Source organism: Panulirus ornatus, chromosome 10, assembly GCF_036320965.1.
Source record: "Panulirus ornatus isolate Po-2019 chromosome 10, ASM3632096v1, whole genome shotgun sequence".
Taxonomy (NCBI): Eukaryota; Metazoa; Arthropoda; class Malacostraca; order Decapoda; family Palinuridae; genus Panulirus; species Panulirus ornatus.
Window position 1 is genome coordinate 62,045,888 of NC_092233.1, and position 24,665 is coordinate 62,070,552.

At 40.4% G+C, this 24,665-nt stretch overlaps 1 protein-coding gene across 1 annotated transcript in view; it reads right to left on the minus strand.

Moving 5' to 3' along the window:
* Positions 1–24,665, minus strand: part of Atac1 (Ada2a-containing complex component 1) — an 86,155-nt gene that overhangs the window by 3,397 nt on the left and 58,093 nt on the right. The window contains exons 6-10 of the mRNA XM_071666136.1: positions 12,213–12,325; positions 10,789–10,865; positions 9,260–9,375; positions 8,373–8,558; positions 2,671–2,799 (exon numbers count right to left, since the gene is read on the minus strand). Of these exons, the coding sequence (XP_071522237.1) occupies positions 2,671–2,799; positions 8,373–8,558; positions 9,260–9,375; positions 10,789–10,865; positions 12,213–12,325 (621 nt within the window). The remainder of the gene's footprint in view (positions 1–2,670; positions 2,800–8,372; positions 8,559–9,259; positions 9,376–10,788; positions 10,866–12,212; positions 12,326–24,665) is intronic.

Consider the following 24,665-nt stretch of genomic DNA (forward strand, 5'->3'; position numbering starts at 1 on the left):
AGGTAGTGTTCTTCCTTGCCACTTGTCAGGAGGTAGTGGTCCTCCATACCACTGGTAAGGAAGAATTGATCCTCTGGCCAACAGATACTCAATAAACATGAAGCTAATTTTTATGAAATTTTGTGATCCTTTAATATTTTAAATGCTAAATTACAAGACTTAATGACCCATAAAGAACATTTCAGTACAATGAAAATCTTCTATACTTGAAATGATAACGTAAATATATCATAATGCTTCCTCTAGGAGATCAATACCAAATAAATGTGGAGCAAACTGTCAGGAAATATTTTTAATCCTTTAATCGTTCAAATCCTTATTTACAGGATTTAATGATTCCTAAATGATATTTCATCCCTAGAAACTTATCAGCTATGAACAGGTACTATATGAAAGTTTTCAAGCAAAAGCATTTTCTGATAACAGCAAAATAATTTAGAGTATTTTTTGGCAAGCAACTATTTGTTTACATATTGAAACAATATAATGACAGTCTTCTATATCTGATATGTTAATGTAAGGTAAATCATAATGTTTCCTCTGGCCAACAGAGTCCAAATATATATAAGTGAGTGTTTGTGAAATTTCTTAATCCTGCAATCATCTGAAAGCTTACTTGCTGGTCTCAATAGACCCAAGCAATATTTCTACCCCTTATTGTATTCGGCATGAAAAAGATATCCTGTACCAATGTTTTAAAGCAAATCTATTATGTGAGGAAAACTGGCGAAATAAATGCATTTAACAGCTCTGGGTAAATTTTTGGTCAAAAACTTTTTGTTCCAAAACAAGTATTTAGTAATGAAAATCTATACTTGAAATGGTGACAACACGAAGCCTGCATTTCACCACTGCACGCACGATCTGTTTCACTGGCTTTATATATCTAAGCTGAAAAATTATACTCACTCACTAATTTGATAAATGTAATTACAGTATGTACTCCTAGGTACTTGTTTCATTGGCAGAATTCTTTTCACTATTGATTTTTATCCTATGGGCTCCTTAGTACAATTCAAAATTTCTGGGTCACCCAAAAGAAAAAGCACAAGGTTCCTCCTTGTCCACCTTGTATAAGTTCTTAACCTTTGCTACCATCCATTACAGCACTTCTGTTTCTTTTAAACCAATCACAGAAAACCTTGTAAACTTGTAGGAATACCCTAAACTTCCAACCTCTCATGGCTTTGTTAGCTACCATGGCTGCAGAAAACATACAAAATCCTTCTTTAACCTTTCAAATATCCAATAAAATTATCCTACCCAAGTCAAACTCATGCCATTGTCCAGCATTAAGTTCAACTTTTTCATTGAATTTTATAATGTGATTTTTCTGGTAATTCTTAATTCTTAACAGCACAACTCTAATACTTTGTAGTGCCTGCAAACTTGTTGATGTGCTTGCACTATTTGCAGTTGACACTATGAAGGGATGGTTCATTCTTTTCTGATAAATTCTAATATCACTTAAAGCAGTCACCAAGAAATAAATGAAGGACTCCAACAATGTTAACGAAAGTGACTATAAATGCTTGAAACGCATTTCTAATGGCCAACATTTGAAAGACAGTATATGTATATTTAGGGGTGCAAAAGTTAGATAACTAAACTTTTGACGTATAATCAGCAGTTATCCAATTTGAACAGATCCTAACAGAGTTGTAATACAGTCATCGATACATGTAATTCCATAATCAGGATGTCTGTACACATTTTTTCTATGATAACTTCAAATTCCAGCCTTTCATTTATGATGACTCTTCAAGAAAAAAAGGATGGGGTCAGTGTGAGAGACGAGATGGAGAAAAGAAAGGAGAGGGATGACAGAATGATGGAGGGAAGATATGATTGGAAGTAAAAATGTGAAAAAGGGGAGGAAGAGTCATGCAAGATAACGAGGGGGGGATGGGCAGGAGTGAAGTCAGTTAATATTGCGGAACAATAACGGAAAAAGGAATACAGCTTTTTTCCTAGTTCACAACATATTATTCTATCTATCTATATCTCTGATGCCTGTTCCCAACTGAAATTCCATCAAGGGGGTGATCATGATAACAGGGCTTCCATAAATAGTGAACTCCAGTGCCACATTTTAGCCTTTAGTTGCCTCACACTTAACAGGCCATCAGCAGATGGCAACTCTTGCACAGTGTTTGCAAAGGCTCATACCTAATGCTCCTTCTGACTACTACCTAATGCTCCTGCCTGATGTTTCTACCTAATCTCCTGACAAAATGTTCCTACCTACTTCTATGGACTGATCCTACCATTTTGCCATAAGGCAGGGCGAGTGCATAGTGGTCACCACAGGGAAATATAGAGTTATGAAAAATAAGCTGTATGAGTTAAGCACTGTCAAATGATATGCAAGACAAGGAAAAATTATATGCTTCTGGACAATGCTAGTAGTCCATGTGTGGATGAGGCAGAAACAAAAGACTTAGGTCAGAGGAGTGCAACTTGACAACTACTGAAGCGCTGACTCACTTAGCAGCTGTCACTAACCATTCTGATACCCAGACAGTAGTAGTATATCTCCCTAGTCACTGGCTGCCTTCCAACTCCTACCTATATCATATTCTACAAACAATAATGTATACTTAATATTCTGGAGAAATCATTAAGACAAATCCTTTTGAGAAAAGAATAAAAAGACTTGTATAGACTTACTGCAAAGCCTGTATGAGATATAATGCCTGTTTCCATCTCATGGACCTTAAGTGACCTTATTTGTTTCAGCTTCAACAGCTCCTGATACTCCTCACTGTTTCGCAGCTCTTCTATGATATCTTCCTCATCCTAAGGAAAACAGAGGGTAAGTCAGATTTTAAAGCTATTACTGCAAAGTAAAATGATGAAACTCTAAAGATTGTCTGATGTAAAATCTTTAGGTCTTTAAAAACAAGCACCAGAATGTTAGGTTCAGACATAAAAGAAAAATCATGAGATTGAATTCCCTTTCATAAAAGGGGTACTGTGGCACTCTTAGAACAAATCTGGAAGATGGTCACACAGTAGCTCTAGGTAATTATGTCTGTTTACATATTCATTCATTGGCGACATTACAAGGTTCCCAACACGATAATGACTGAAACAGCCCAATACCATATGTGAAGAAGGGAACTTTACAGTGCTTGCAACATATCTAGGGTCAAATGGATCATAGTCTATTTGTCTGTACACATGCCAGTCATGGCCATCTGTCACAGAAAAGGCAGACACATCGCTAACAAGACATTTATGAACTTAGCAATATCCCACACTACATATTTCTTGCAAATATCTACTTTTTTGTGTGTTGCCTATGGGTTACAAGTGGTCTGGGAGGCAGCATGCAGCTCTGGTACTAAGAGTCATCGTGTACGTGGCACTGAACTGTCCCTCCAACATATCTCTGAGCAGTCAAAAAATTTTCTTTTAATTCCTTTGCATTCAAGCCTGGATCTGCATCCACTAAACATCTAAGAACATTCAATGTACATGGAAAGGTCTTTCTAGCCTTCCCAGGGCATTTCACATGGGTCAGTACAGTGGTGCCATTGTGACCATAAATTTCTTCAACCAGCATTGTACTGATCTCAAATTCACAAAAATAATATTAGAAATTTCTTAAAGTGGCTTATTTTCCTTGTATTGTGCAACTATTTCCAACCACAGCTGGTGGTGAAAGTACAAAAAGGGAAAAATTAAGAAAATCCATGGCACAAATCACTCCTATCTCCTACAACATCTAACCTGTTACTGAGATGAGCTCATGTGGTATGCTGGTATGTTACATACTTGTTACTGCTCACTATAGGGCACCAACTTCACTAGCAGAAACCAACACTATCTCAAGTGGGGTGATGTGATCGTGTCAATACAATCCAAATGGGCTCACTCATGTCAACTTCATTGGCAGGAACTGTATATGTTCTTTTCTTTCTTCCATGCTTGTTTGCTGCTTCCCATGTTAGTGAGGTAACACACACAACAGATGAAGAAAGGCAGCATTCATTCACACCCATTCCCTAGCTATCGTGCATATTGCATTGAAACCTTTCCGTGGTTCCCATCCAGCTGCTTCATAGCACCCTGATTCAGTCCACTGACAGCACATCAGCCCCCAATTATGACACTGCTCCAATTCCCTGTATCCCATGCATACCTTACACCCTCCTGCATGTTCAAGCCCCAATCACTCAAAATCTTTTTCATCCCATCCTTCCATATCCATTATGGTCTCCCACTTCTTGTCCCCACCTTACCTGACACATATATATCCTCTCTGTCAATCTCTCCTCACTCATTCTCTCCATATATCCAAACCACTACAGCACATACTCTTTACCTCTCTCACTCACACTATTCTTATTACCACACCTTTCACTTACCCTTTTATCACTTACTCAATCAAACCACATATTGTCCTTAAACATTTTATTTTCAATACTACATCCACCCTCCACCCCACACTCTCATCTACAGCCCATGCCTCATCCATACAACACTGTCGGGACCACTACACTTTCAAACATACCCTTTTTGCCCTCCCAGGTAAAAACCTCTCTTTCCACACATTCCTCAATATGTGCAGAACCTTCACCCTTTCATTCATCCTATGACTCACCGACACTCCCATGATTCTATTTGCTGCCATGTCCACACCCAGGTATCTAAAATACTCCACTTATTTAATTTTTTCCATTTATGTCCACACCCAAGTATTTAAAATACTCCACTTGTCTAATTTTTTCCATTCAAACTCACACCAATTGACCTGTCCCTATGCCCTGCTGAACATAATAACATATGTATATATGTATATGTCTGTGTATGTATATGTATGTATACGTTGAAATGTATAGGTATGTATATGTGTGTGTGTGTGTGGGCATTTATGTATATACATGTGTATGTGGGTGGGTTGGGCCAGTCTTTTGTCTGTTTACTTGCACTACCTTGCTAACGCGGGAGACAGCGACAAAAAATAATAAATATAAAATAGATTTAAATAAAAATATTATCATTTATTACTATCATACTTCATTGCCATTTCCTGCATTGGCGAGGTAGTGTCAGGAAACAGACAAAGACCCAGCCAGTCATATACACACATATATACATACATGTACATATACATATTTACATATCAATATTTCATATTTTGCTTTGTTGCTGTCTCCCTCGTCTGCGAGGTAGCGCAAGGAAACAGACGAAAGAAAATGGCCCAACCCACCCCCATACACAATGTACACACACACACGCCCACACACGCAAATATACATACCTATACATCCCAATGTACACATATATATACACACACAGACACATACATATATACCCATGCACACAATTCACACTGTCTGCCCCTATTCATTCCCATCGCCACCTCGCCACACATGAAATACCATCCCCCTTCCCCCTCATGTGTGCGAGGTAGCACTAGGAAAAGACAACAAAGGCCCCATTCGTTCACACTCAGTCTCCAGCTGTCACGCAATAATGCCCGAAACCACAGCTCCCTTTCCACATCCAGGCCCCACACAACCTTCCATGGTTTACCCCAGACACTTCACATGCCTTGATTCAATCCACTGACAGCACGTCAACCCCGGTATACCACATCGATCCAATTCACTCTATTCCTTGCCCTCCTTTCACCCTCCTGCATGTTCAGGCCCCGATCACACAAAATCTTTTTCACTCCATCTTTCCACCTCCAATTTGGTCTCCCACTTCTCCTCGTTCCCTCCACCTCCGACACATATATCCTCTTGGTCAATCTTTCCTCACTCATTCTCTCCATGTGCCCAAAACATTTCAAAACACCCTCTTCTACTCTCTCAACCACGCTCTTTTTATTTCCACACATCTCTCTTACCCTTACATTACTTACTCGATCAAACCACCTCACACCACACATTGTCCTCAAACATCTCATTTCCAGCACATCCACCCTCCTGCGCACAACTCTATCCATAGCCCACGCCTCGCAACCATACAACATTGTTGGAACCACTATTCCTTCAAACATAGCCATTTTTGCTTTCCGAGATCATGTTCTCGACATCCACACATTCTTCAAGGCTCCCAGGATTTTTGCCCCCTCCCCCACCCTATGATTCACTTCCGCTTCTATGGTTCCATCCGCTGCCAGATCCACTCCCAGATATCTAAAACACTTTACTTCCTCCAGTTTTTCTCCATTCAAACTTACCTCCCAATTGACTTGACCCTCAACCCTACTGTACCTAATAACCTTGCTCTTATTCACATTTACTCCCAACTTTCTTCTTTCACACACTTTACCAAACTCAGTCACCAGCTTCTGCAGTTTCTCACATGAATCAGCCACCAGCACTGTATCATCAGCAAACAACAACTGACTCACTTCCCAAGCTCTCTCATCCACAACAGACTTCATACTTGCCCCTCTTTCAACAACTCTTGCATTCACCTCCCTAACAACCCCATCCATAAACAAATTAAACAACCATGGAGACATCACACACCCCTGCCGCAAACCTACATTCACTGAGAACCAATCACTTTCCTCTCTTCCTACACGTACACATGCCTTACATCCTCGATAAAAACTTTTCACTGCTTCTAACAACTTGCCTCCCACACCATATATTCTTAATACCTTCCACAGAGCATCTCTATCAACTCTATCATATGCCTTCTCCAGATCCATAAATGCTACATACAAATCCATTTGCTTTTCTAAGTATTTCTCACATACATTCTTCAAAGCAAACACCTGATCCACACATCCTCCACCACTTCTGAAACCACACTGCTCTTCCCCAATCTGATGCTCTGCACATGCCTTCACCCTCTCAATCAATACCCTCCCACGTAATTTACCAGGAATACTCAACAAATATGTTCGCTGATGATACAGTGCTGGTGGCTGATTCATGTGAGAAACTGCAGAAGCTGGTGACTGAGTTTGGTAAAGTGTGTGAAAGAAGAAAGTTGGGAGTAAATGTGAATAAGAGCAAGGTTATTAGGTACAGTAGGGTTGAGGGTCAAGTCAATTGGGAGGTAAGTTTGAATGGAGAAAAACTGGAGGAAGTAAAGTGTTTTAGATATCTGGGAGTGGATTTGGCAGCAGATGGAACCATGGAAGTGGAAGTGAATCATAGGGTGGGGGAGGGGGCGAAAATTCTGGGAGCCTTGAAGAATGTTTGAGAGTCGAGAACATTATCTCGGAAAGCAAAAATGGCTATGTTTGAAGGAATAGTGGTTCCAACAATGTTGTATGGTTGTGAGGCGTGGGCTATGGATAGAGTTGTGCGCAGGAGGGTGGATGTGCTGGAAATGAGATGTTTGAGGACAATATATGGTGTGAGGTGGTTTGATCGAGTAAGTAATGTAAGGGTAAGAGAGATGTGTGGAAATAAAAAGAGTGTGGTTGAGAGAGCAGATGAGGGTGTTTTGAAATGGTTTGGTCACATGGAGAGAATGAGTGAGGAAAGATTGACAAAGAGGATATATGTGTCAGAGGTAAAGGGAACGAGGAGAAATGGGAGACCAAATTGGAGGTGGAAAGATGGAGTGAAAAAGATTTTGAGTGATTGGGGCCTGAACATGCAGGAGGGTGAAAGGCGTGCAAGGAATAGAGTGAATTGGAACGATGTGGTATACCAGGGTCGATGTGCTGTCAATGGATTGAACCAGGGCATGTGAAGCGTCTGGGGTAAACCATGGAAAGTTCTGTGGGGCCTGGATGTGGAAAGGGAGCTGTGGTTTCGGTGCATTATTACATGACAGCTAGAGACTGAGTGTGAACGAATGGGGCCTTTGTTGTCTCTTCTAACGCTACCTCGCACACATAAGGGGGGAGGGTGTTGTTTTTCCATGTGTGGCGGGGTGGCGATGGGAATGAACAAAGGCAGACAGTATGAATTATGTACATGGGTATATATGTATATGTCTGTGTGTGTATATATATGTATACATTGGGATGTATAGGTATGTATATGTGCTGTGTGTGGACGTGTATGTATATACATGTGTGTGTGGGTGGGCTGGGCCATTCTTTCGTCTGTTTCCTTGCGCTACCTCGCTAATGCGGGAGACAGCGACAAAGCAAAAGAAAAATAATAAATAAAAGATATATATACACACATACATGTATACATATTCAAGCTTGCCTGCTTTCATCCATTCCTAGGTCCACCCCACCCTACAGGAAACAGTATCACCACCCCCTGCCTCAGTGAGGTAGCCAAGAAACACACAAAAGAATTCCACATCCACTCACACTCATTCTGTAGCTGTCATGTGCAATTCATGAATTTTTCTACTTCACTCAGTTTCACTGTATTCAGTGCATTCATCACTAATAATTACATTTTCTCAATTCTAAATCAAATACTTACAGAGACTTCATCAATTGTATTGGAGGCTGTGCAATCTGGAGTAATATTCACACAAGGTTCCTGATCTTCATCTTGAGACATGTAGGGACCCTGATCATCATCTTCAAACATGTTAAATGCTTTCATGAAAGTTGAGGGTCTCACAGATGTTACAGTATTGAAAAGTGAGCCACGCTTCCGTCCACGCTAAAAGTTCAATAACTGTTAATTGGACAACATGGCACCCATGGAAACAACAAGTACTATATATTGCATTTCAATTGATAAAAGTCTCACAAACAGAAATGACATATGATTCTGCATATAATTTCTAGTCGCTAAAAAAAGAATCAAACAAAACTGTGTATAAAAGTATAGAGAAGAGGATTTTATTGTCATCACTTGCATGGGAGTTTAAGCAACAATGAGTGGAGTAAAGAAGGAAAAGAAATCTGAAAGTTACACAGGACAACATTTTCAATGAACACCAAAAAACCCAGGAACTGTGCTAGAATTCTTCTTTCATACTGTCCTAAAGTTCATCTTTCAAAGTGTCTCAAAGCAAGATCAGAATCTAACACAACTAGAGGAGGAGTTGAAGAAATTGAGGAAGCAATTCAAAGACTAAGCAGGTTGTCATGATATAAGAAAGGAAGTTAAGGATCTGAGATATAAAGTCACTGGCTGAGAACAAAGATTCAGTTTCGTGGATTCACATGATACATAATGAGCCTCACCAAAAAGTTTCATCAAAGAATTTACAAGGGGAAGGATGGATAGAACATGTGCCATCTTAAGATTTTTATCTTCCTTCAACATTAAAATTCTAATAATTGCAAACAATCTAAAACAATAAAACAGCAATTGCAACAATCCAAATCAGGTATCAGTAAATTATCATTCCTTACCTGTCTTCTCATAACTGCTTTTCTTGGGTTTTTACCTGGTACTGGAAGACCTCCTCTCTTCAGTGCAATGAAATACTTCTGAACTCTACTTTGAACTTGGAGTGGTGTGCGTGTCCCTATGGAAAAAAATATTGTCATGATACACTCATATTCATGTGAAATCAAAAACAATGTGAAATCAAAAACAATGTCTGAAATCAATTGAATTAATATATGCATCTTTCATTCCATTCTTGGTTTCCATCTTTGCCTTGTTCTCTCCCCTTCTAACTTGTAAAACTTCTTAGTCATCCTCTCCATATGCCCTAACCATTTCAGCACACCTTTTTCAACTCTCTTATACATTCTCCTCTTATTGTCAAAACTACCACTTGACTTATAATTTCTTACTCGATCAACCCTCCTCACACTATATGCTGTCCTGAAATATTTCATTTCAGACACATCCACCTTCTTTACATTTCTATCTACGGCCTATGCTTCACATTCTTAAAGCACATACTATTACATCAAACATGCCCATTTGCCAGCAAGACAGTGACCTATATTCCCACATATTTCTAAATGCTCCCAGGACCTTCATCCCCTCACCTACCCAATAATTCACTTCAGCTTCCATGGTTCTATTCACTGCTATGTCCATTCCTAGGTACCTCCCCACAGTCATATCCTCCAGCCATGCCAAAAAGAGTACATTTATGTGAGTTTTCTAAGAAGGAAACTGAGTGGCCAAAGGCTATTCTTAGAGACCTAGGTAGATGATGACCTGACATGACTAACAATGATGGTCTGTCTTCATATCACATGGAGAGTGATTTTATGGACACTGACTCTTACAGCATCAAAAGTTGACCAAGAGGAGGAAGGCAAAGGTTTTCAAGCAAAAATGGAGGCACTATTGCCAGCATTAGCCTGACAACACTGCATCTGACTGGTGAGGCTGATCATTTTACAACCTTTCAGTGTTTGTTGATGTTACATAAAAATTGCTAATGAATGATAAAACATCATAATAATCAGCATCACAATGTTGGCAAAATAAATGATAAAACATGTGCAGTGACATCTTACTTGACGCTCAGGCCTTTCTCTTGCAATTTTTAGCCAACTGTGCTGAAGCATCTGCAGAACTTTAAGATGTTAAAGTGAAAGTGGCGCAAAAAATACTTCTAAAGCATCTTTTTTTTCCACTGTCATTTGAATATCTTTAAAAATAAGTTTAAATTCACTTTTTAACTTAAAAAAAATCAATTTTAAAGATAGGAAAGAGTAACTTTGGGGAACATTAGGGGATTAAAGCCCTGCACATATATAGGGATCACTATTTCCATTCCTTACCAAAGACATTAAATACAATGTATGTATCACATAGCTGCTAAGATTTTGATTCTGTGGATCAACAAAAGCAGTACAAGCTGTTATGTTTAAAGTGTTGATAATCTATCAACCTGTCCTAATATCATGAATTCAAGAATCTATGGGACTGAATTTTCTGAAAAACTAATTCATTCTAATTAAATAATACATACCAAGTTCCTTGGAAATCTTAACCCATCGATGAGATGCTATGGGTTCCTCTGGATATTTGATTAACAGTTCTTCAAGTCTGTAAAAGAGAGTAACACATATAAATCATGAAGAAATGGATCATTTAGCTCCATCTATCTATCTAAAAAAAAAAAATACATTAGGCTAATCTTTCCTTTCTCATCAATACTTCCTTTCTTGAGTCACTTTCTCACTGCGACCCACCTAGTGGTAAGGCAACTGAACAGGAAGTGTTAAGGTAAAAGAGAAGTGTGAAAGAGACAACTGAGGAGGGTGTGCTAAAATGGTCTGGACATATGGAAAAGATGAGTGAGTAGAGGCTGACTAAATTGGTACACATGTATGAAATGGAGGGAAAATGAAAATGGTAGAAACCAAGGAGAAGGTGAACTGATGAATTAAAAGATGCATTAAGAATTCAGGGACTGAATGGCATCAGGGGTCTGGAAATCCTCCCATGATGTACAGTATAATGAAGTCTCACAAAGCAACATTCTACAAAGGTGACAGTAGAGACACTGAGTACAATCTTGTATAATGAAACATAACCCCTTATAGTTGGGAAAGATTTGGAAAAATTATGTAGTCTGAGACTCAATAACCCCAAGACAAAAGGACACACATCTACTACTACATGCCAATTTACAACCATAGGCTTAGCAAAAATATTTGTCGGCATATTTGAATATGTTCATTCTGTTGGTGAGTAAACTTGGTGAGGTGCACTGGTTTGTAGGGAAAACCTTACATACTTTACATGATTATCATTGACAAATAAGGTGTATGTTTTGAGTCATGGGGTGCTTCTTTAATGCCTTTTTTGGCCTTGCTCTCTGGCACTCCAGAGTCATTGCCTGTTAACTAATTTTCTCAGTTCTTAACATACCTAGTTTTCAGGACCTTCATTTTCTTAATCCTCATCTTTGCTATTCCCACATAATGACCTGCACTCAACAACATTGCCCTTCTTATCTTCACATGCAATACTTTCTCCAAGATTCTTTCACCTACCACAACATTCCATAACAATGTCTGCTGCTCATCCCTTTTCCTATTACTTTTCCAAGTACTCATAAAAATTGGATTATGTTAAAAATGCTTATCTGCCACAAGAATACTTCTCTACACAGAAATATACTAGCACCTCATTATTTTCATTCACATCTGGTGCTTTTGCAATCATGTTCCCCAGCATAACTATCTTTATTCTCAACTTTGTTCTTCACACACTCAAGTAATTGCTCTCAAACATTTCTTACCGTAAGCAAACTGAAGTTTATATGTGAAAACTAATATTTCTATCTAAATAAATTCACCTTCAATTCACTTATACAATGAGAAGTAAGAAAGGATATAATAAAAAAGTGAAACAGGTAAAATGACTGCATGAGAATCCAGCACTAACTTGCGTTGCTCCTCTCCAGTCCAAGACTGATTGAAAGTCTGTGGTTTCCTTGTATTATATAATCGTCCTCGTACCATAATCTTTTCTTCAACATTACTAGACTCTTCACTCTCCTGTAAGAAAAACTACATTAATATAATTCAATATAAACATCTTTCTGAAACAAAAGACAGTCTTGTGGGAACCTTCAGTAAAGTAAGAAGTGCAAATAAAGATTGCAAGAGAAAAAAATAAAACTGCTTCAAAACAACTTGAAGCCTCAGGTGCTCCTGCAATCTCTTAAGTAAGGAAAACCAAAAAAAAGCTAATAATAGAGGGTAGGTCGTTGAGAGGAATGTCAGTATCAAAATATTCGCTGTACAACTAGAAAAATGCTCATGGTTTTTATAGTTCAAAGAAAAAGGTCTTCTTGCTTGTGAGAAACAACTATTCATATTTTCATTCTGGCAGCAGTATGGTTTAGTTTGCAAGCATCAATACTGGAAGACCTTACTTTTCTAGCTTAATCTTTGTATGTGCTGTATTAGGTGGCAGGGTAGCAGATCTACCCAAGTACTGAAGATGTTGCTTTTTTAGCTTAATATTTCTATGTGCTGTATTAGGTGGTAGGGTAGCAGGTCTACCCAAGAAATTGGGCATTCCTGCCCTTTTCCCAGCCAGAAAGTTGGGACTGGGGTCACAGTTTTACAAAATGAATTCCCATTAAATATGCATTCCTATATATAGTGGTTCATCCCAGGTAAACAGTAAGGGAGACAATGATAAAAGACAGAAACAATATTAAGTATGGCTGTCCTCATTATTTCATTCCTTATATGATTTTTTTTTTTTTTTTTTTTTATACCTCGTTGCTGTCTCCCGCGTTTGTGAGGTAGCGCAAGGAAACAGACGAAAGAAATGGCCCAACCCCCCCATACACATGTACATACACACGTCCACACACGCAAATATACATACCTACACAGCTTTCCATGGTTTACCCCGGACGCTTCACATGCCTTGATTCAATCCACTGACAGCACGTCAACCCCTGTATACCACATCGCTCCAATTCACTCTATTCCTTGCCCTCCTTTCACCCTCCTGCATGTTCAGGCCCCGATCACACAAAATCCTTTTCACTCCATCTTTCCACCTCCAATTTGGTCTCCCTCTTCTCCTCGTTCCCTCCACCTCCGACACATATATCCTCTTGGTCAATCTTTCCTCACTCATTCTCTCCATGTGCCCAAACCATTTCAAAACACCCTCTTCTGCTCTCTCAACCACGCTCTTTTTATTTCCACACATCTCTCTTACCCTTACGTTACTTACTCGATCAAACCACCTCACACCACACATTGTCCTCAAACATCTCATTTCCAGCACATCCATCCTCCTGCGCACAACTCTATCCATAGCCCACGCCTCGCAACCATACAACATTGTTGGAACCACTATTCCTTCAAACATACCCATTTTTGCTTTCCGAGATAATGTTCTCGACTTCCACACATTCTTCAAGGCCCCCAGAATTTTCGCCCCCTCCCCCACCCTATGATCCACTTCCGATTCCATGGTTCCATCCGCTGCCAGATCCACTCCCAGATATCTAAAACACTTCACTTCCTCCAGTTTTTCTCCATTCAAACTCACCTCCCAATTGACTTGACCCTCAACCCTACTGTACCTAATAACCTTGCTCTTATTCACATTTACTCTTAACTTTCTTCTTCCACACACGTTACCAAACTCAGTCACCAGCTTCTGCAGTTTCTCACATGAATCAGCCACCAGCGCTGTATCATCAGCGAACAACAACTGACTCACTTCCCAAGCTCTCTCATCCCCAACAGACTTCATACTTGCCCCTCTTTCCAAAACTCTTATATGATATCCACTGTAATTTTATGGACCACTGTGGTGTACTGGTTTGTGTTAATGATCATTACACATTCGCAAGATGCCTGGGGTCAAACCTACAAAGGTTTAAATCCAGCCATGGCAACTGATCCAAATTCACCTCAGCTGTTCATCTTCCCCTATGGCTTAGGATATGGTGTACTTAGAGAGTATAATAAATGTGGAGCACCTCTAGCTAAGACAGATATCTGGCTATCTGTTTAAATCAGGTGAAACATAAAAAACACCCCCAACAGGAATTTTCCAGTTACCTGTGCACATTTCTAAGTATCCTATCAGACGGAAGTCTCCTCTCTAAACAAAACTTTCCATCCTCTGGTTCATATACGTACCGAAACAGAATATGTAAAAAAAATTGTAGTGAATTCCACATCAATGAAGAAAGCTGATGAAGTTCATTAATTATGCAGCAGCAAAGGTGTTTCAATGAACACTCTAATTATCATTATCATTATTATTATTATAATCATTATTATTATTTTTTTTTTTTTTTCATACTATTCGCCATTTCCCGCGTTTGCGAGGTAGCGTTAAGAACAGAGGACTGGGCCTTAGAGGGAAAATCCTCACCTGGCCCCCTTCTCTGTTCCTTCTTTTGGAAAATCAAAAAAAAAACGAGAGGGGAGGATTTCCAGCCACCCGCTCCCTCCCCTTTTAGTCGCCTTCTACGACACGCAGGGAATACGTGGGAAGTATTCTTTCTCCCCTTATTATTATTATTATTATTATTATTATTATTATCATTATTTTTTTTATTTTGCTTTGTCGCTGTCTCCCACGTTAGCAAGGTAGCGCAAGGAAACAGATGAAAGAATGGCCCAACCCACCCACATACACATGTATATACATACACGTCCACACACACAAATATACATACCTATACATCTCAACGTATACATATATATACACAGACATATATTTTTTTTTTTTTTTTTTTTTTATACTTTGTCGCTGTCTCCCGCGTTTGCGAGGTAGCGCAAGGAAACAGACGAAAGAAATGGCCCCCCCCCCCATACACATGTACATACGTCCACACACGCAAATATACATACCTACACAGCTTTCCATGGTTTACCCCAGACGCTTCACATGCCTTGATTCAATCCACTGACAGCACGTCAACCCCTGTATACCACATCGCTCCAATTCACTCTATTCCTTGCCCTCCTTTCACCCTCCTGCATGTTCAGGCCCCGATCACACAAAATCTTTTTCACTCCATCTTTCCACCTCCAATTTGGTCTCCCTCTTCTCCTCGTTCCCTCCACCTCCGACACATATATCCTCTTGGTCAATCTTTCCTCACTCATTCTCTCCATGTGCCCAAACCATTTCAAAACACCCTCTTCTGCTCTCTCAACCACGCTCTTTTTATTTCCACACATCTCTCTTACCCTTACGTTACTCACTCGCTCAAACCACCTCACACCACACATTGTCCTCAAACATCTCATTTCCAGCACATCCATCCTCCTGCGCACATCTCTATCCACAGCCCACGCCTCGCAACCATACAACATTGTTGGAACCACTATTCCTTCAAACATACCCACTTTTGCTTTCCGAGATAATGTTCTCGACTTCCACACATTTTTCAAGGCTCCCAAAATTTTCGCCCCCTCCCCCACCCTATGATCCACTTCCGCTTCCATGGTTCCATCCGCTGACAGATCCACTCCCAGATATCTAAAACACTTCACTTCCTCCAGTTTTTCTCCATTCAAACTCACCTCCCAATTGACTTGACCCCCACCCCTACTGTACCTAATAACCTTGCTCTTATTCACATTTACTCTTAACTTTCTTCTTCCACACACTTTACCAAACTCAGTCACCAACTTCTGCAGTTTCTCACATGAATCAGCCACCAGCGCTGTATCATCAGCGAACAACAACTGACTCACTTCCCAAGCTCTCTCATCCCCAACAGACTTCATACTTGCCCCTCTTTCCAGGACTCTTGCATTTACCTCCCTAACAACCCCATCCATAAACAAATTAAACAACCATGGAGACATCACACACCCCTGCCGCAAACCTACATTCACTGAGAACCAATCACTTTCCTCTCTTCCTACACGTACACACGCCTTACATCCTCGATAAAAACTTTTCACTGCTTCTAACAACTTGCCTCCCACACCATATATTCTTAATACCTTCCACAGAGCATCTCTATCAACTCTATCATATGCCTTCTCCAGATCCATAAATGCTACATACAAATCCATTTGCTTTTCTAAGTATTTCTCACATACATTCTTCAAAGCAAACACCTGATCCACACATCCTCTACCACTTCTGAAACCGCACTGCTCTTCCCCAATCTGATGCTCTGTACATGCCTTCACCCTCTCAATCAATACCCTCCCATATAATTTACCAGGAATACTCAACAAACTTATACCTCTGTAATTTGAGCACATGTACATAATTCATAGTCTGCCTTTATTCATTCCCATCGCCACCCCGCCACACATGTAATAACAATCCCCTCCCCCCTCATGTGCACGAGGTAGCGCTAAGAAGACAACAAAGGCCCCATTCGTTTACACTCAGTCTCTAGCTGTCATGTAATAATGAACCAAAACCACAGCTCCCTTTCCACATCCAGGCCCCACAGAACTTTCCATGGTTTACCCCAGACGCTTCACATGCCCTGGTTCAATCCATTGACAGCATGTCGACCCCAGTATACCACATCGTTCCAATTCACTCTATTCCTTGCAAGCCTTTCACCCTCCTGCATGTTCAGGCCCCATCACTAAAAAATCTTTTTCACTCCATCTTTCCACTTCCAATTAGGTCTCCCACTTCTCCTCCTTCCCTCTACCTCAGACACACATATCCTCTTGGTCAATCTTTCCTCACTCATTCTCTCCATGTGGCCAAACCATTTCAAAACACCCTCTTCTGCTCTCTCAACCACACTCTTTTTATTACCACACATCTCTCTTACCCTATTATTACTTACTCAATCAAACCACGTCACACCACATATTGTCCTCAAACATCTCATTTCCAGCACATCCACTCTCCTGCGCACAACTCTATCCATAGCCCACACCTCACAACCATACAACATTGTTTGAACCACTACTCCTTCAAACATACCCATTTTTGCTTTCCGAGATAATGTTCTCGACTTCCACACATTCTTCAAGGCTCCCAGAATTTTCGCCCCCTCCCCCACCCTATGATTCACTTCCGCTTCCATGGTTCCATCCGCTGCCAAATCCACTCCCAGATATCTAAAACACTTCACTTCCTCCAATTTTTCTCCATTCAAACTTACCTCCCAATTGACTTGACCCTCAACCCTACTGTACCTAATAACCTTGCTCTTATTCACATGTACTCTCAACTTTCTTCTTTCACACATTTTACCAAACTCAGTCATCAGCTTCTGCAGTTTCTCACATGAATCAGCCACCAGTGCTGTATCATCAGCGAACAACAACTGACTCACTTCCCAAGCTCTCTCATCCACAACAGACTGCATACTTGCCCCTCTTTCCAAAACTCTTGCATTCACCTCCCTAACAACCCCATCCATAAACAAATTAAACAACCATGGAGACATCACACACCCCTGCCACATACCTACATTCACTGAGAACCAATCACTTTCCTCTCTTCCTACACGTACACATGCCTAACATCCTCGATAAACACTTTTCACTGCTTCTAACAACTTGCCTCCCACACCATATATTCTTAATACCTTCCACAGAGCATCTTTTTCAACTCTATCATATGCCTTCTCCAGATCCATAAATGCTACAGACAAATCCATTTGCTTTTCAAAGTATTTCTCACATATATTCTTCAAAGCAAACACCTGATCCACACATCCTCTAACATTTATTCCTTACATGTTTGTATCAATATCAATTTGTACATTATATCAATAAAAGTAATATTAGGAAGAAGTAGGCAGTAGCTGGTAGGCAGCTAATGACCAGGGAGGTATAATACCAGTGCTACCCACTTGGGTACAGGGAGGGTTAGTGATGGCTGTGTAGTGAGCCAGTGGTTGTCAGGCTGCACTCCTCTGACCCACGTAACTGTCTTTTCTTTCTGCCTCACCCACACATGGATTATTGGCATTCTGTCCATAACAATACAATCTCTCTGTCATGAATATCACTTGACAATACTTCATTCACATAGCTCGTTCTTCGTAACTTTAGATTTAACTAAAGTAAGCACTATGCGCTAGCCTTTTGGCAAAATGTAAGAGCAATAGACAGAAGCAGTAGGTTGGAACATTAATTAGAAACATTAGGTAGAAGTGGTAGGTAGGAATATTAGGCATGAGCATTAAATAGACGTAGTCAGTAGGAACATTAGGTAGGGGCCTCTGCAAACATATTTCTAGAGTTGCCCTCTGCCAGTGGCTTGTTAAGGGTGAAGCATTAAAGAATAAGTGGCAATGGGGTTCACCAGCTATGGAGACTCTCTTGCCATGGCAATATCCTTGAGGGAGTTCCATGTGGGAAAAGGCATCAGATACATAGAGAGATAGATAGGTAGCAGTTTTACAGCATATGAATAGAGAACAATAAATAATGAATAATGCCATTTCGGACCAGTTCATTTCATTAGTATGTCAGGAGGCTTCATCTTTTCAGTGGGCCCCCTTTGTGCATCATACTACTTAAGAAACTGAGTGGTGCTCTAATCTGTGGTATAAATTTATTACTAATTAGATAATCCCTCCTCCTTTCTACCAGTTCCCACAATCTATATATCAAATCTTTAGTATTTTCTATATTATTGATTATTTACTGAAATTCCTAGGTATTCAATTTCATGTTACTTTTCTGCTCCTTATATTTTCTGTCTGTTCATTCATGCTAATAAAATTGTTCTGGTTCATACTATATCTAATTCAAAATCACTACAGCAGCAGCTATGTACTTAGGCTGACCCTATCAATCACCACCACTACTCTTACCATGAAAACAGTCTTATTAGAAAGAAAGAACCATCACGTACATCATCTGTTTTAGGTAAGAGCTTGCAAACATGACTTTTCAATCTGAGTCTCTTCTCAACTTCTCAACTTTCTGGCGGTGTGGTGGTGGGTGTGTACTGGTAGTGGTGGAAATGGTGTACTGGTGGTGGTGGTGATGTTGGCATACTAGTGGCAGTGGTGAGATGCTGTTGTATTGGTAGTGGTGGAGGTGGTAGCGTAATGGTGGTGGTGGGGATTGTAATATCATGGTAGTGGCGGTGTAGTGGTGATGTAATGGTGGTGGTGGAGATGACTGTGGAGAAAGTGGTGGTGTAATGGTGGAACTGGTGATGTAATAGTGGTGATACAGACGGTGATGTATTGGTAGTGGTGGTGCTTGTGTTCTGGTGGTGTAGGTAGTACTTCTTGAGAGATACAGGGGCCACATAAAAGAGATCCTGGGGTGAGATACGTAAGCATTAAACCTAATGAGGGACTGAGTGTGAAGATTCCAGGACAAAATGAGCGTTATAAGCATGAAATAGAAGTGTGTACTGGGCAATTTACAGAAGACATAACAAAGGGATAAGAGAAAATTATCCTATTTGTGATATTACCACTGACTCAGTTTCTGTGAAACTGTATCTGTTGGTAGACTTCTCTGAAACATTATACACTTACTGCATTCCATATAATCAGGTACAAACTCAAAACAATAGACAAATGTGCATGTAACAGATGCCAAAGAATAATGCAAAACTGAAATATCAAAACATACGACAACACTATCCACAAATGAACTTATGATGATGGTTTCAGAAAGCTACCTGAACTTGTTGCTGGACTGCTAAGTTTTCTTGGTGGATACGCTTTCGTGTCTTTGGTATCATTCCCTGCATGACAGACTTGACATTATACTTCTCCCAATCAATGTGTGGAATCTGGTTTAAAGAGAAAAATAATGCATAATCAAATGTATGAGAAATCTGAAAAAAAGAAATCATAATACAGACAGAAATATGAACTGTTCCAGGCACTATCTCACTAACATGGGAAGAGGTGAACAATTATCAAAGAAAATATATATATATATATATATTTTTTTTTTTTTTGCTTTGTCGCTGTCTCCCGCGTTTGCGAGGTAGCGCAAGGAAACAGACGAAAGAAATGGCCCAACCCACCCCCATACACATGTATATACATACGTCCACACACGCAAATATAAATACCTACACAGCTTTCCATGGTTTACCCCAGACGTTTCACATGCCCTGATTCAATCCACTGACAGCACGTCAACCCCGGTATACCACATCGATCCAATTCACTCTATTCCTTGCCCTCCTTTCACCCTCCTGCATGTTCAGGCCCCGATCACACAAAATCTTTTTCACTCCATCTTTCCACCTCCAATTTGGTCTCCCACTTCTCGTTCCCTCCACCTCCGACACATATATCCTCTTGGTCAATCTTTCCTCACTCATTCTCTCCATGTGCCCAAACCATTTCAAAACACCCTCTTCTGCTCTCTCAACCACACTCTTTTTATTTCCACACATCTCTCTTACCCTTACGTTACTTACTCGATCAAACCACCTCACACCACACATTGTCCTCAAACATCTCATTTCCAGCACATCCATCCTCCTGCACACAACTCTATCCATAGCCCACACCTCGCAACCATACAACATTGTTGGAACCACTATTCCTTCAAACATAGCCATTTTTGCTTTCCGAGATAATGTTCTCGACTTCCACACATTCTTCAAGGCTCCCAGAATTTTCGCCCCCTCTCCCACCCTATGATCCACTTCCGCTTCCATGGTTCCATCCGCTGCCAGATCCACTCCCAGATATCTAAAACACTTTACTTCCTCCAGTTTTTCTCCATTTAAACTTACCTCCCAATTGACTTGACCCTCAACCCTACTGTACCTAATTACCTTGCTCTTATTCACATTTACTCTTAACTTTCTTCTTTTGCACACTTTACCAAACTCAGTCACCAGCTTCTGCAGTTTCTCACATGAATCAGCCACCAGTGCTGTATCATCAGCGAACAACAACTGACTCACTTCCCAAGCTCTCTCATCCCAGCAGACTTCATACTTGCCCCTCTTTCCAAAACTCTTGCATTCACCTCCCTAACAACCCCATCCATAAACAAATTAAACAACCATGGAGACATCACACACACCTGCTGCAAACCTACATTCACTGAGAACCAATCACTTTCCTCTCTTCCTACACGTACACATGCCTTACATCCTCGATAAAAACTTTTCACTGCTTCTAACAACTTGCCTCCCACACCATATATTCTTAATACCTTCCACAGAGCATCTCTATCAACTCTATCATATGCCTTCTCCAGATCCATAAATGCTACATACAAATCCATTTGCTTTTCTAAGTATTTCTCACATACATTCTTCAAAGCAAACACCTGATCCACACATCCTCTACCACTTCTGAAACCGCACTGCTCTTCCCCAATCTGATGCTCTGTACATGCCTTCACCCTCTCAATCAATACCCTCCCATATAATTTACCAGGAATACTCAACAAACTTATACCTCTGTAATTTGAGCACATGTACATAATTCATAGTCTGCCTTTATTCATTCCCATCGCCACCCCGCCACACATGTAATAACAATCCCCTCCCCCCTCATGTGCACGAGGTAGCGCTAAGAAGACAACAAAGGCCCCATTCGTTTACACTCAGTCTCTAGCTGTCATGTAATAATGAACCAAAACCACAGCTCCCTTTCCACATCCAGGCCCCACAGAACTTTCCATGGTTTACCCCAGACGCTTCACATGCCCTGGTTCAATCCATTGACAGCATGTCGACCCCAGTATACCACATCGTTCCAATTCACTCTATTCCTTGCAAGCCTTTCACCCTCCTGCATGTTCAGGCCCCATCACTAAAAAATCTTTTTCACTCCATCTTTCCACCTCCAATTAGGTCTCCCACTTCTCCTCGTTCCCTCTACCTCAGACACATATATCCTCTTGGTCAATCTTTCCTCACTCATTCTCTCCATGTGGCCAAACCATTTCAAAACACCCTCTTCTGCTCTCTCAACCACACTCTTTTTATTACCACACATCTCTCTTACCCTATTATTACTTACTCAATCAAACCACGTCACACCACATATTGTCCTCAAACATCTCATTTCCAGCACATCCACTCTCCTGCGCACAACTCTATCCATAGCCCACACCTCACAACCATACAACATTGTTTGAACCACTACTCCTTCAAACATACCCATTTTTGCTTTCCGAGATAATGTTCTCGACTTCCACACATTCTTCAAGGCTCCCAGAATTTTCGCCCCCTCCCCCACCCTATGATTCACTTCCGCTTCCATGGTTCCATCCGCTGCCAAATCCACTCCCAGATATCTAAAACACTTCACTTCCTCCAATTTTTCTCCATTCAAACTTACCTCCCAATTGACTTGACCCTCAACCCTACTGTACCTAATAACCTTGCTCTTATTCACATGTACTCTCAACTTTCTTCTTTCACACATTTTACCAAACTCAGTCATCAGCTTCTGCAGTTTCTCACATGAATCAGCCACCAGTGCTGTATCATCAGCGAACAACAACTGACTCACTTCCCAAGCTCTCTCATCCACAACAGACTGCATACTTGCCCCTCTTTCCAAAACTCTTGCATTCACCTCCCTAACAACCCCATCCATAAACAAATTAAACAACCATGGAGACATCACACACCCCTGCCACATACCTACATTCACTGAGAACCAATCACTTTCCTCTCTTCCTACACGTACACATGCCTAACATCCTCGATAAACACTTTTCACTGCTTCTAACAACTTGCCTCCCACACCATATATTCTTAATACCTTCCACAGAGCATCTTTTTCAACTCTATCATATGCCTTCTCCAGATCCATAAATGCTACAGACAAATCCATTTGCTTTTCAAAGTATTTCTCACATATATTCTTCAAAGCAAACACCTGATCCACACATCCTCTAACATTTATTCCTTACATGTTTGTATCAATATCAATTTGTACATTATATCAATAAAAGTAATATTAGGAAGAAGTAGGCAGTAGCTGGTAGGCAGCTAATGACCAGGGAGGTATAATACCAGTGCTACCCACTTGGGTACAGGGAGGGTTAGTGATGGCTGTGTAGTGAGCCAGTGGTTGTCAGGCTGCACTCCTCTGACCCACGTAACTGTCTTTTCTTTCTGCCTCACCCACACATGGATTATTGGCATTCTGTCCATAACAATACAATCTCTCTGTCATGAATATCACTTGACAATACTTCATTCACATAGCTCGTTCTTCGTAACTTTAGATTTAACTAAAGTAAGCACTATGCGCTAGCCTTTTGGCAAAATGTAAGAGCAATAGACAGAAGCAGTAGGTTGGAACATTAATTAGAAACATTAGGTAGAAGTGGTAGGTAGGAATATTAGGCATGAGCATTAAATAGACGTAGTCAGTAGGAACATTAGGTAGGGGCCTCTGCAAACATATTTCTAGAGTTGCCCTCTGCCAGTGGCTTGTTAAGGGTGAAGCATTAAAGAATAAGTGGCAATGGGGTTCACCAGCTATGGAGACTCTCTTGCCATGGCAATATCCTTGAGGGAGTTCCATGTGGGAAAAGGCATCAGATACATAGAGAGATAGATAGGTAGCAGTTTTACAGCATATGAATAGAGAACAATAAATAATGAATAATGCCATTTCGGACCAGTTCATTTCATTAGTATGTCAGGAGGCTTCATCTTTTCAGTGGGCCCCCTTTGTGCATCATACTACTTAAGAAACTGAGTGGTGCTCTAATCTGTGGTATAAATTTATTACTAATTAGATAATCCCTCCTCCTTTCTACCAGTTCCCACAATCTATATATCAAATCTTTAGTATTTTCTATATTATTGATTATTTACTGAAATTCCTAGGTATTCAATTTCATGTTACTTTTCTGCTCCTTATATTTTCTGTCTGTTCATTCATGCTAATAAAATTGTTCTGGTTCATACTATATCTAATTCAAAATCACTACAGCAGCAGCTATGTACTTAGGCTGACCCTATCAATCACCACCACTACTCTTACCATGAAAACAGTCTTATTAGAAAGAAAGAACCATCACGTACATCATCTGTTTTAGGTAAGAGCTTGCAAACATGACTTTTCAATCTGAGTCTCTTCTCAACTTCTCAACTTTCTGGCGGTGTGGTGGTGGGTGTGTACTGGTAGTGGTGGAAATGGTGTACTGGTGGTGGTGGTGATGTTGGCATACTAGTGGCAGTGGTGAGATGCTGTTGTATTGGTAGTGGTGGAGGTGGTAGCGTAATGGTGGTGGTGGGGATTGTAATATCATGGTAGTGGCGGTGTAGTGGTGATGTAATGGTGGTGGTGGAGATGACTGTGGAGAAAGTGGTGGTGTAATGGTGGAACTGGTGATGTAATAGTGGTGATACAGACGGTGATGTATTGGTAGTGGTGGTGCTTGTGTTCTGGTGGTGTAGGTAGTACTTCTTGAGAGATACAGGGGCCACATAAAAGAGATC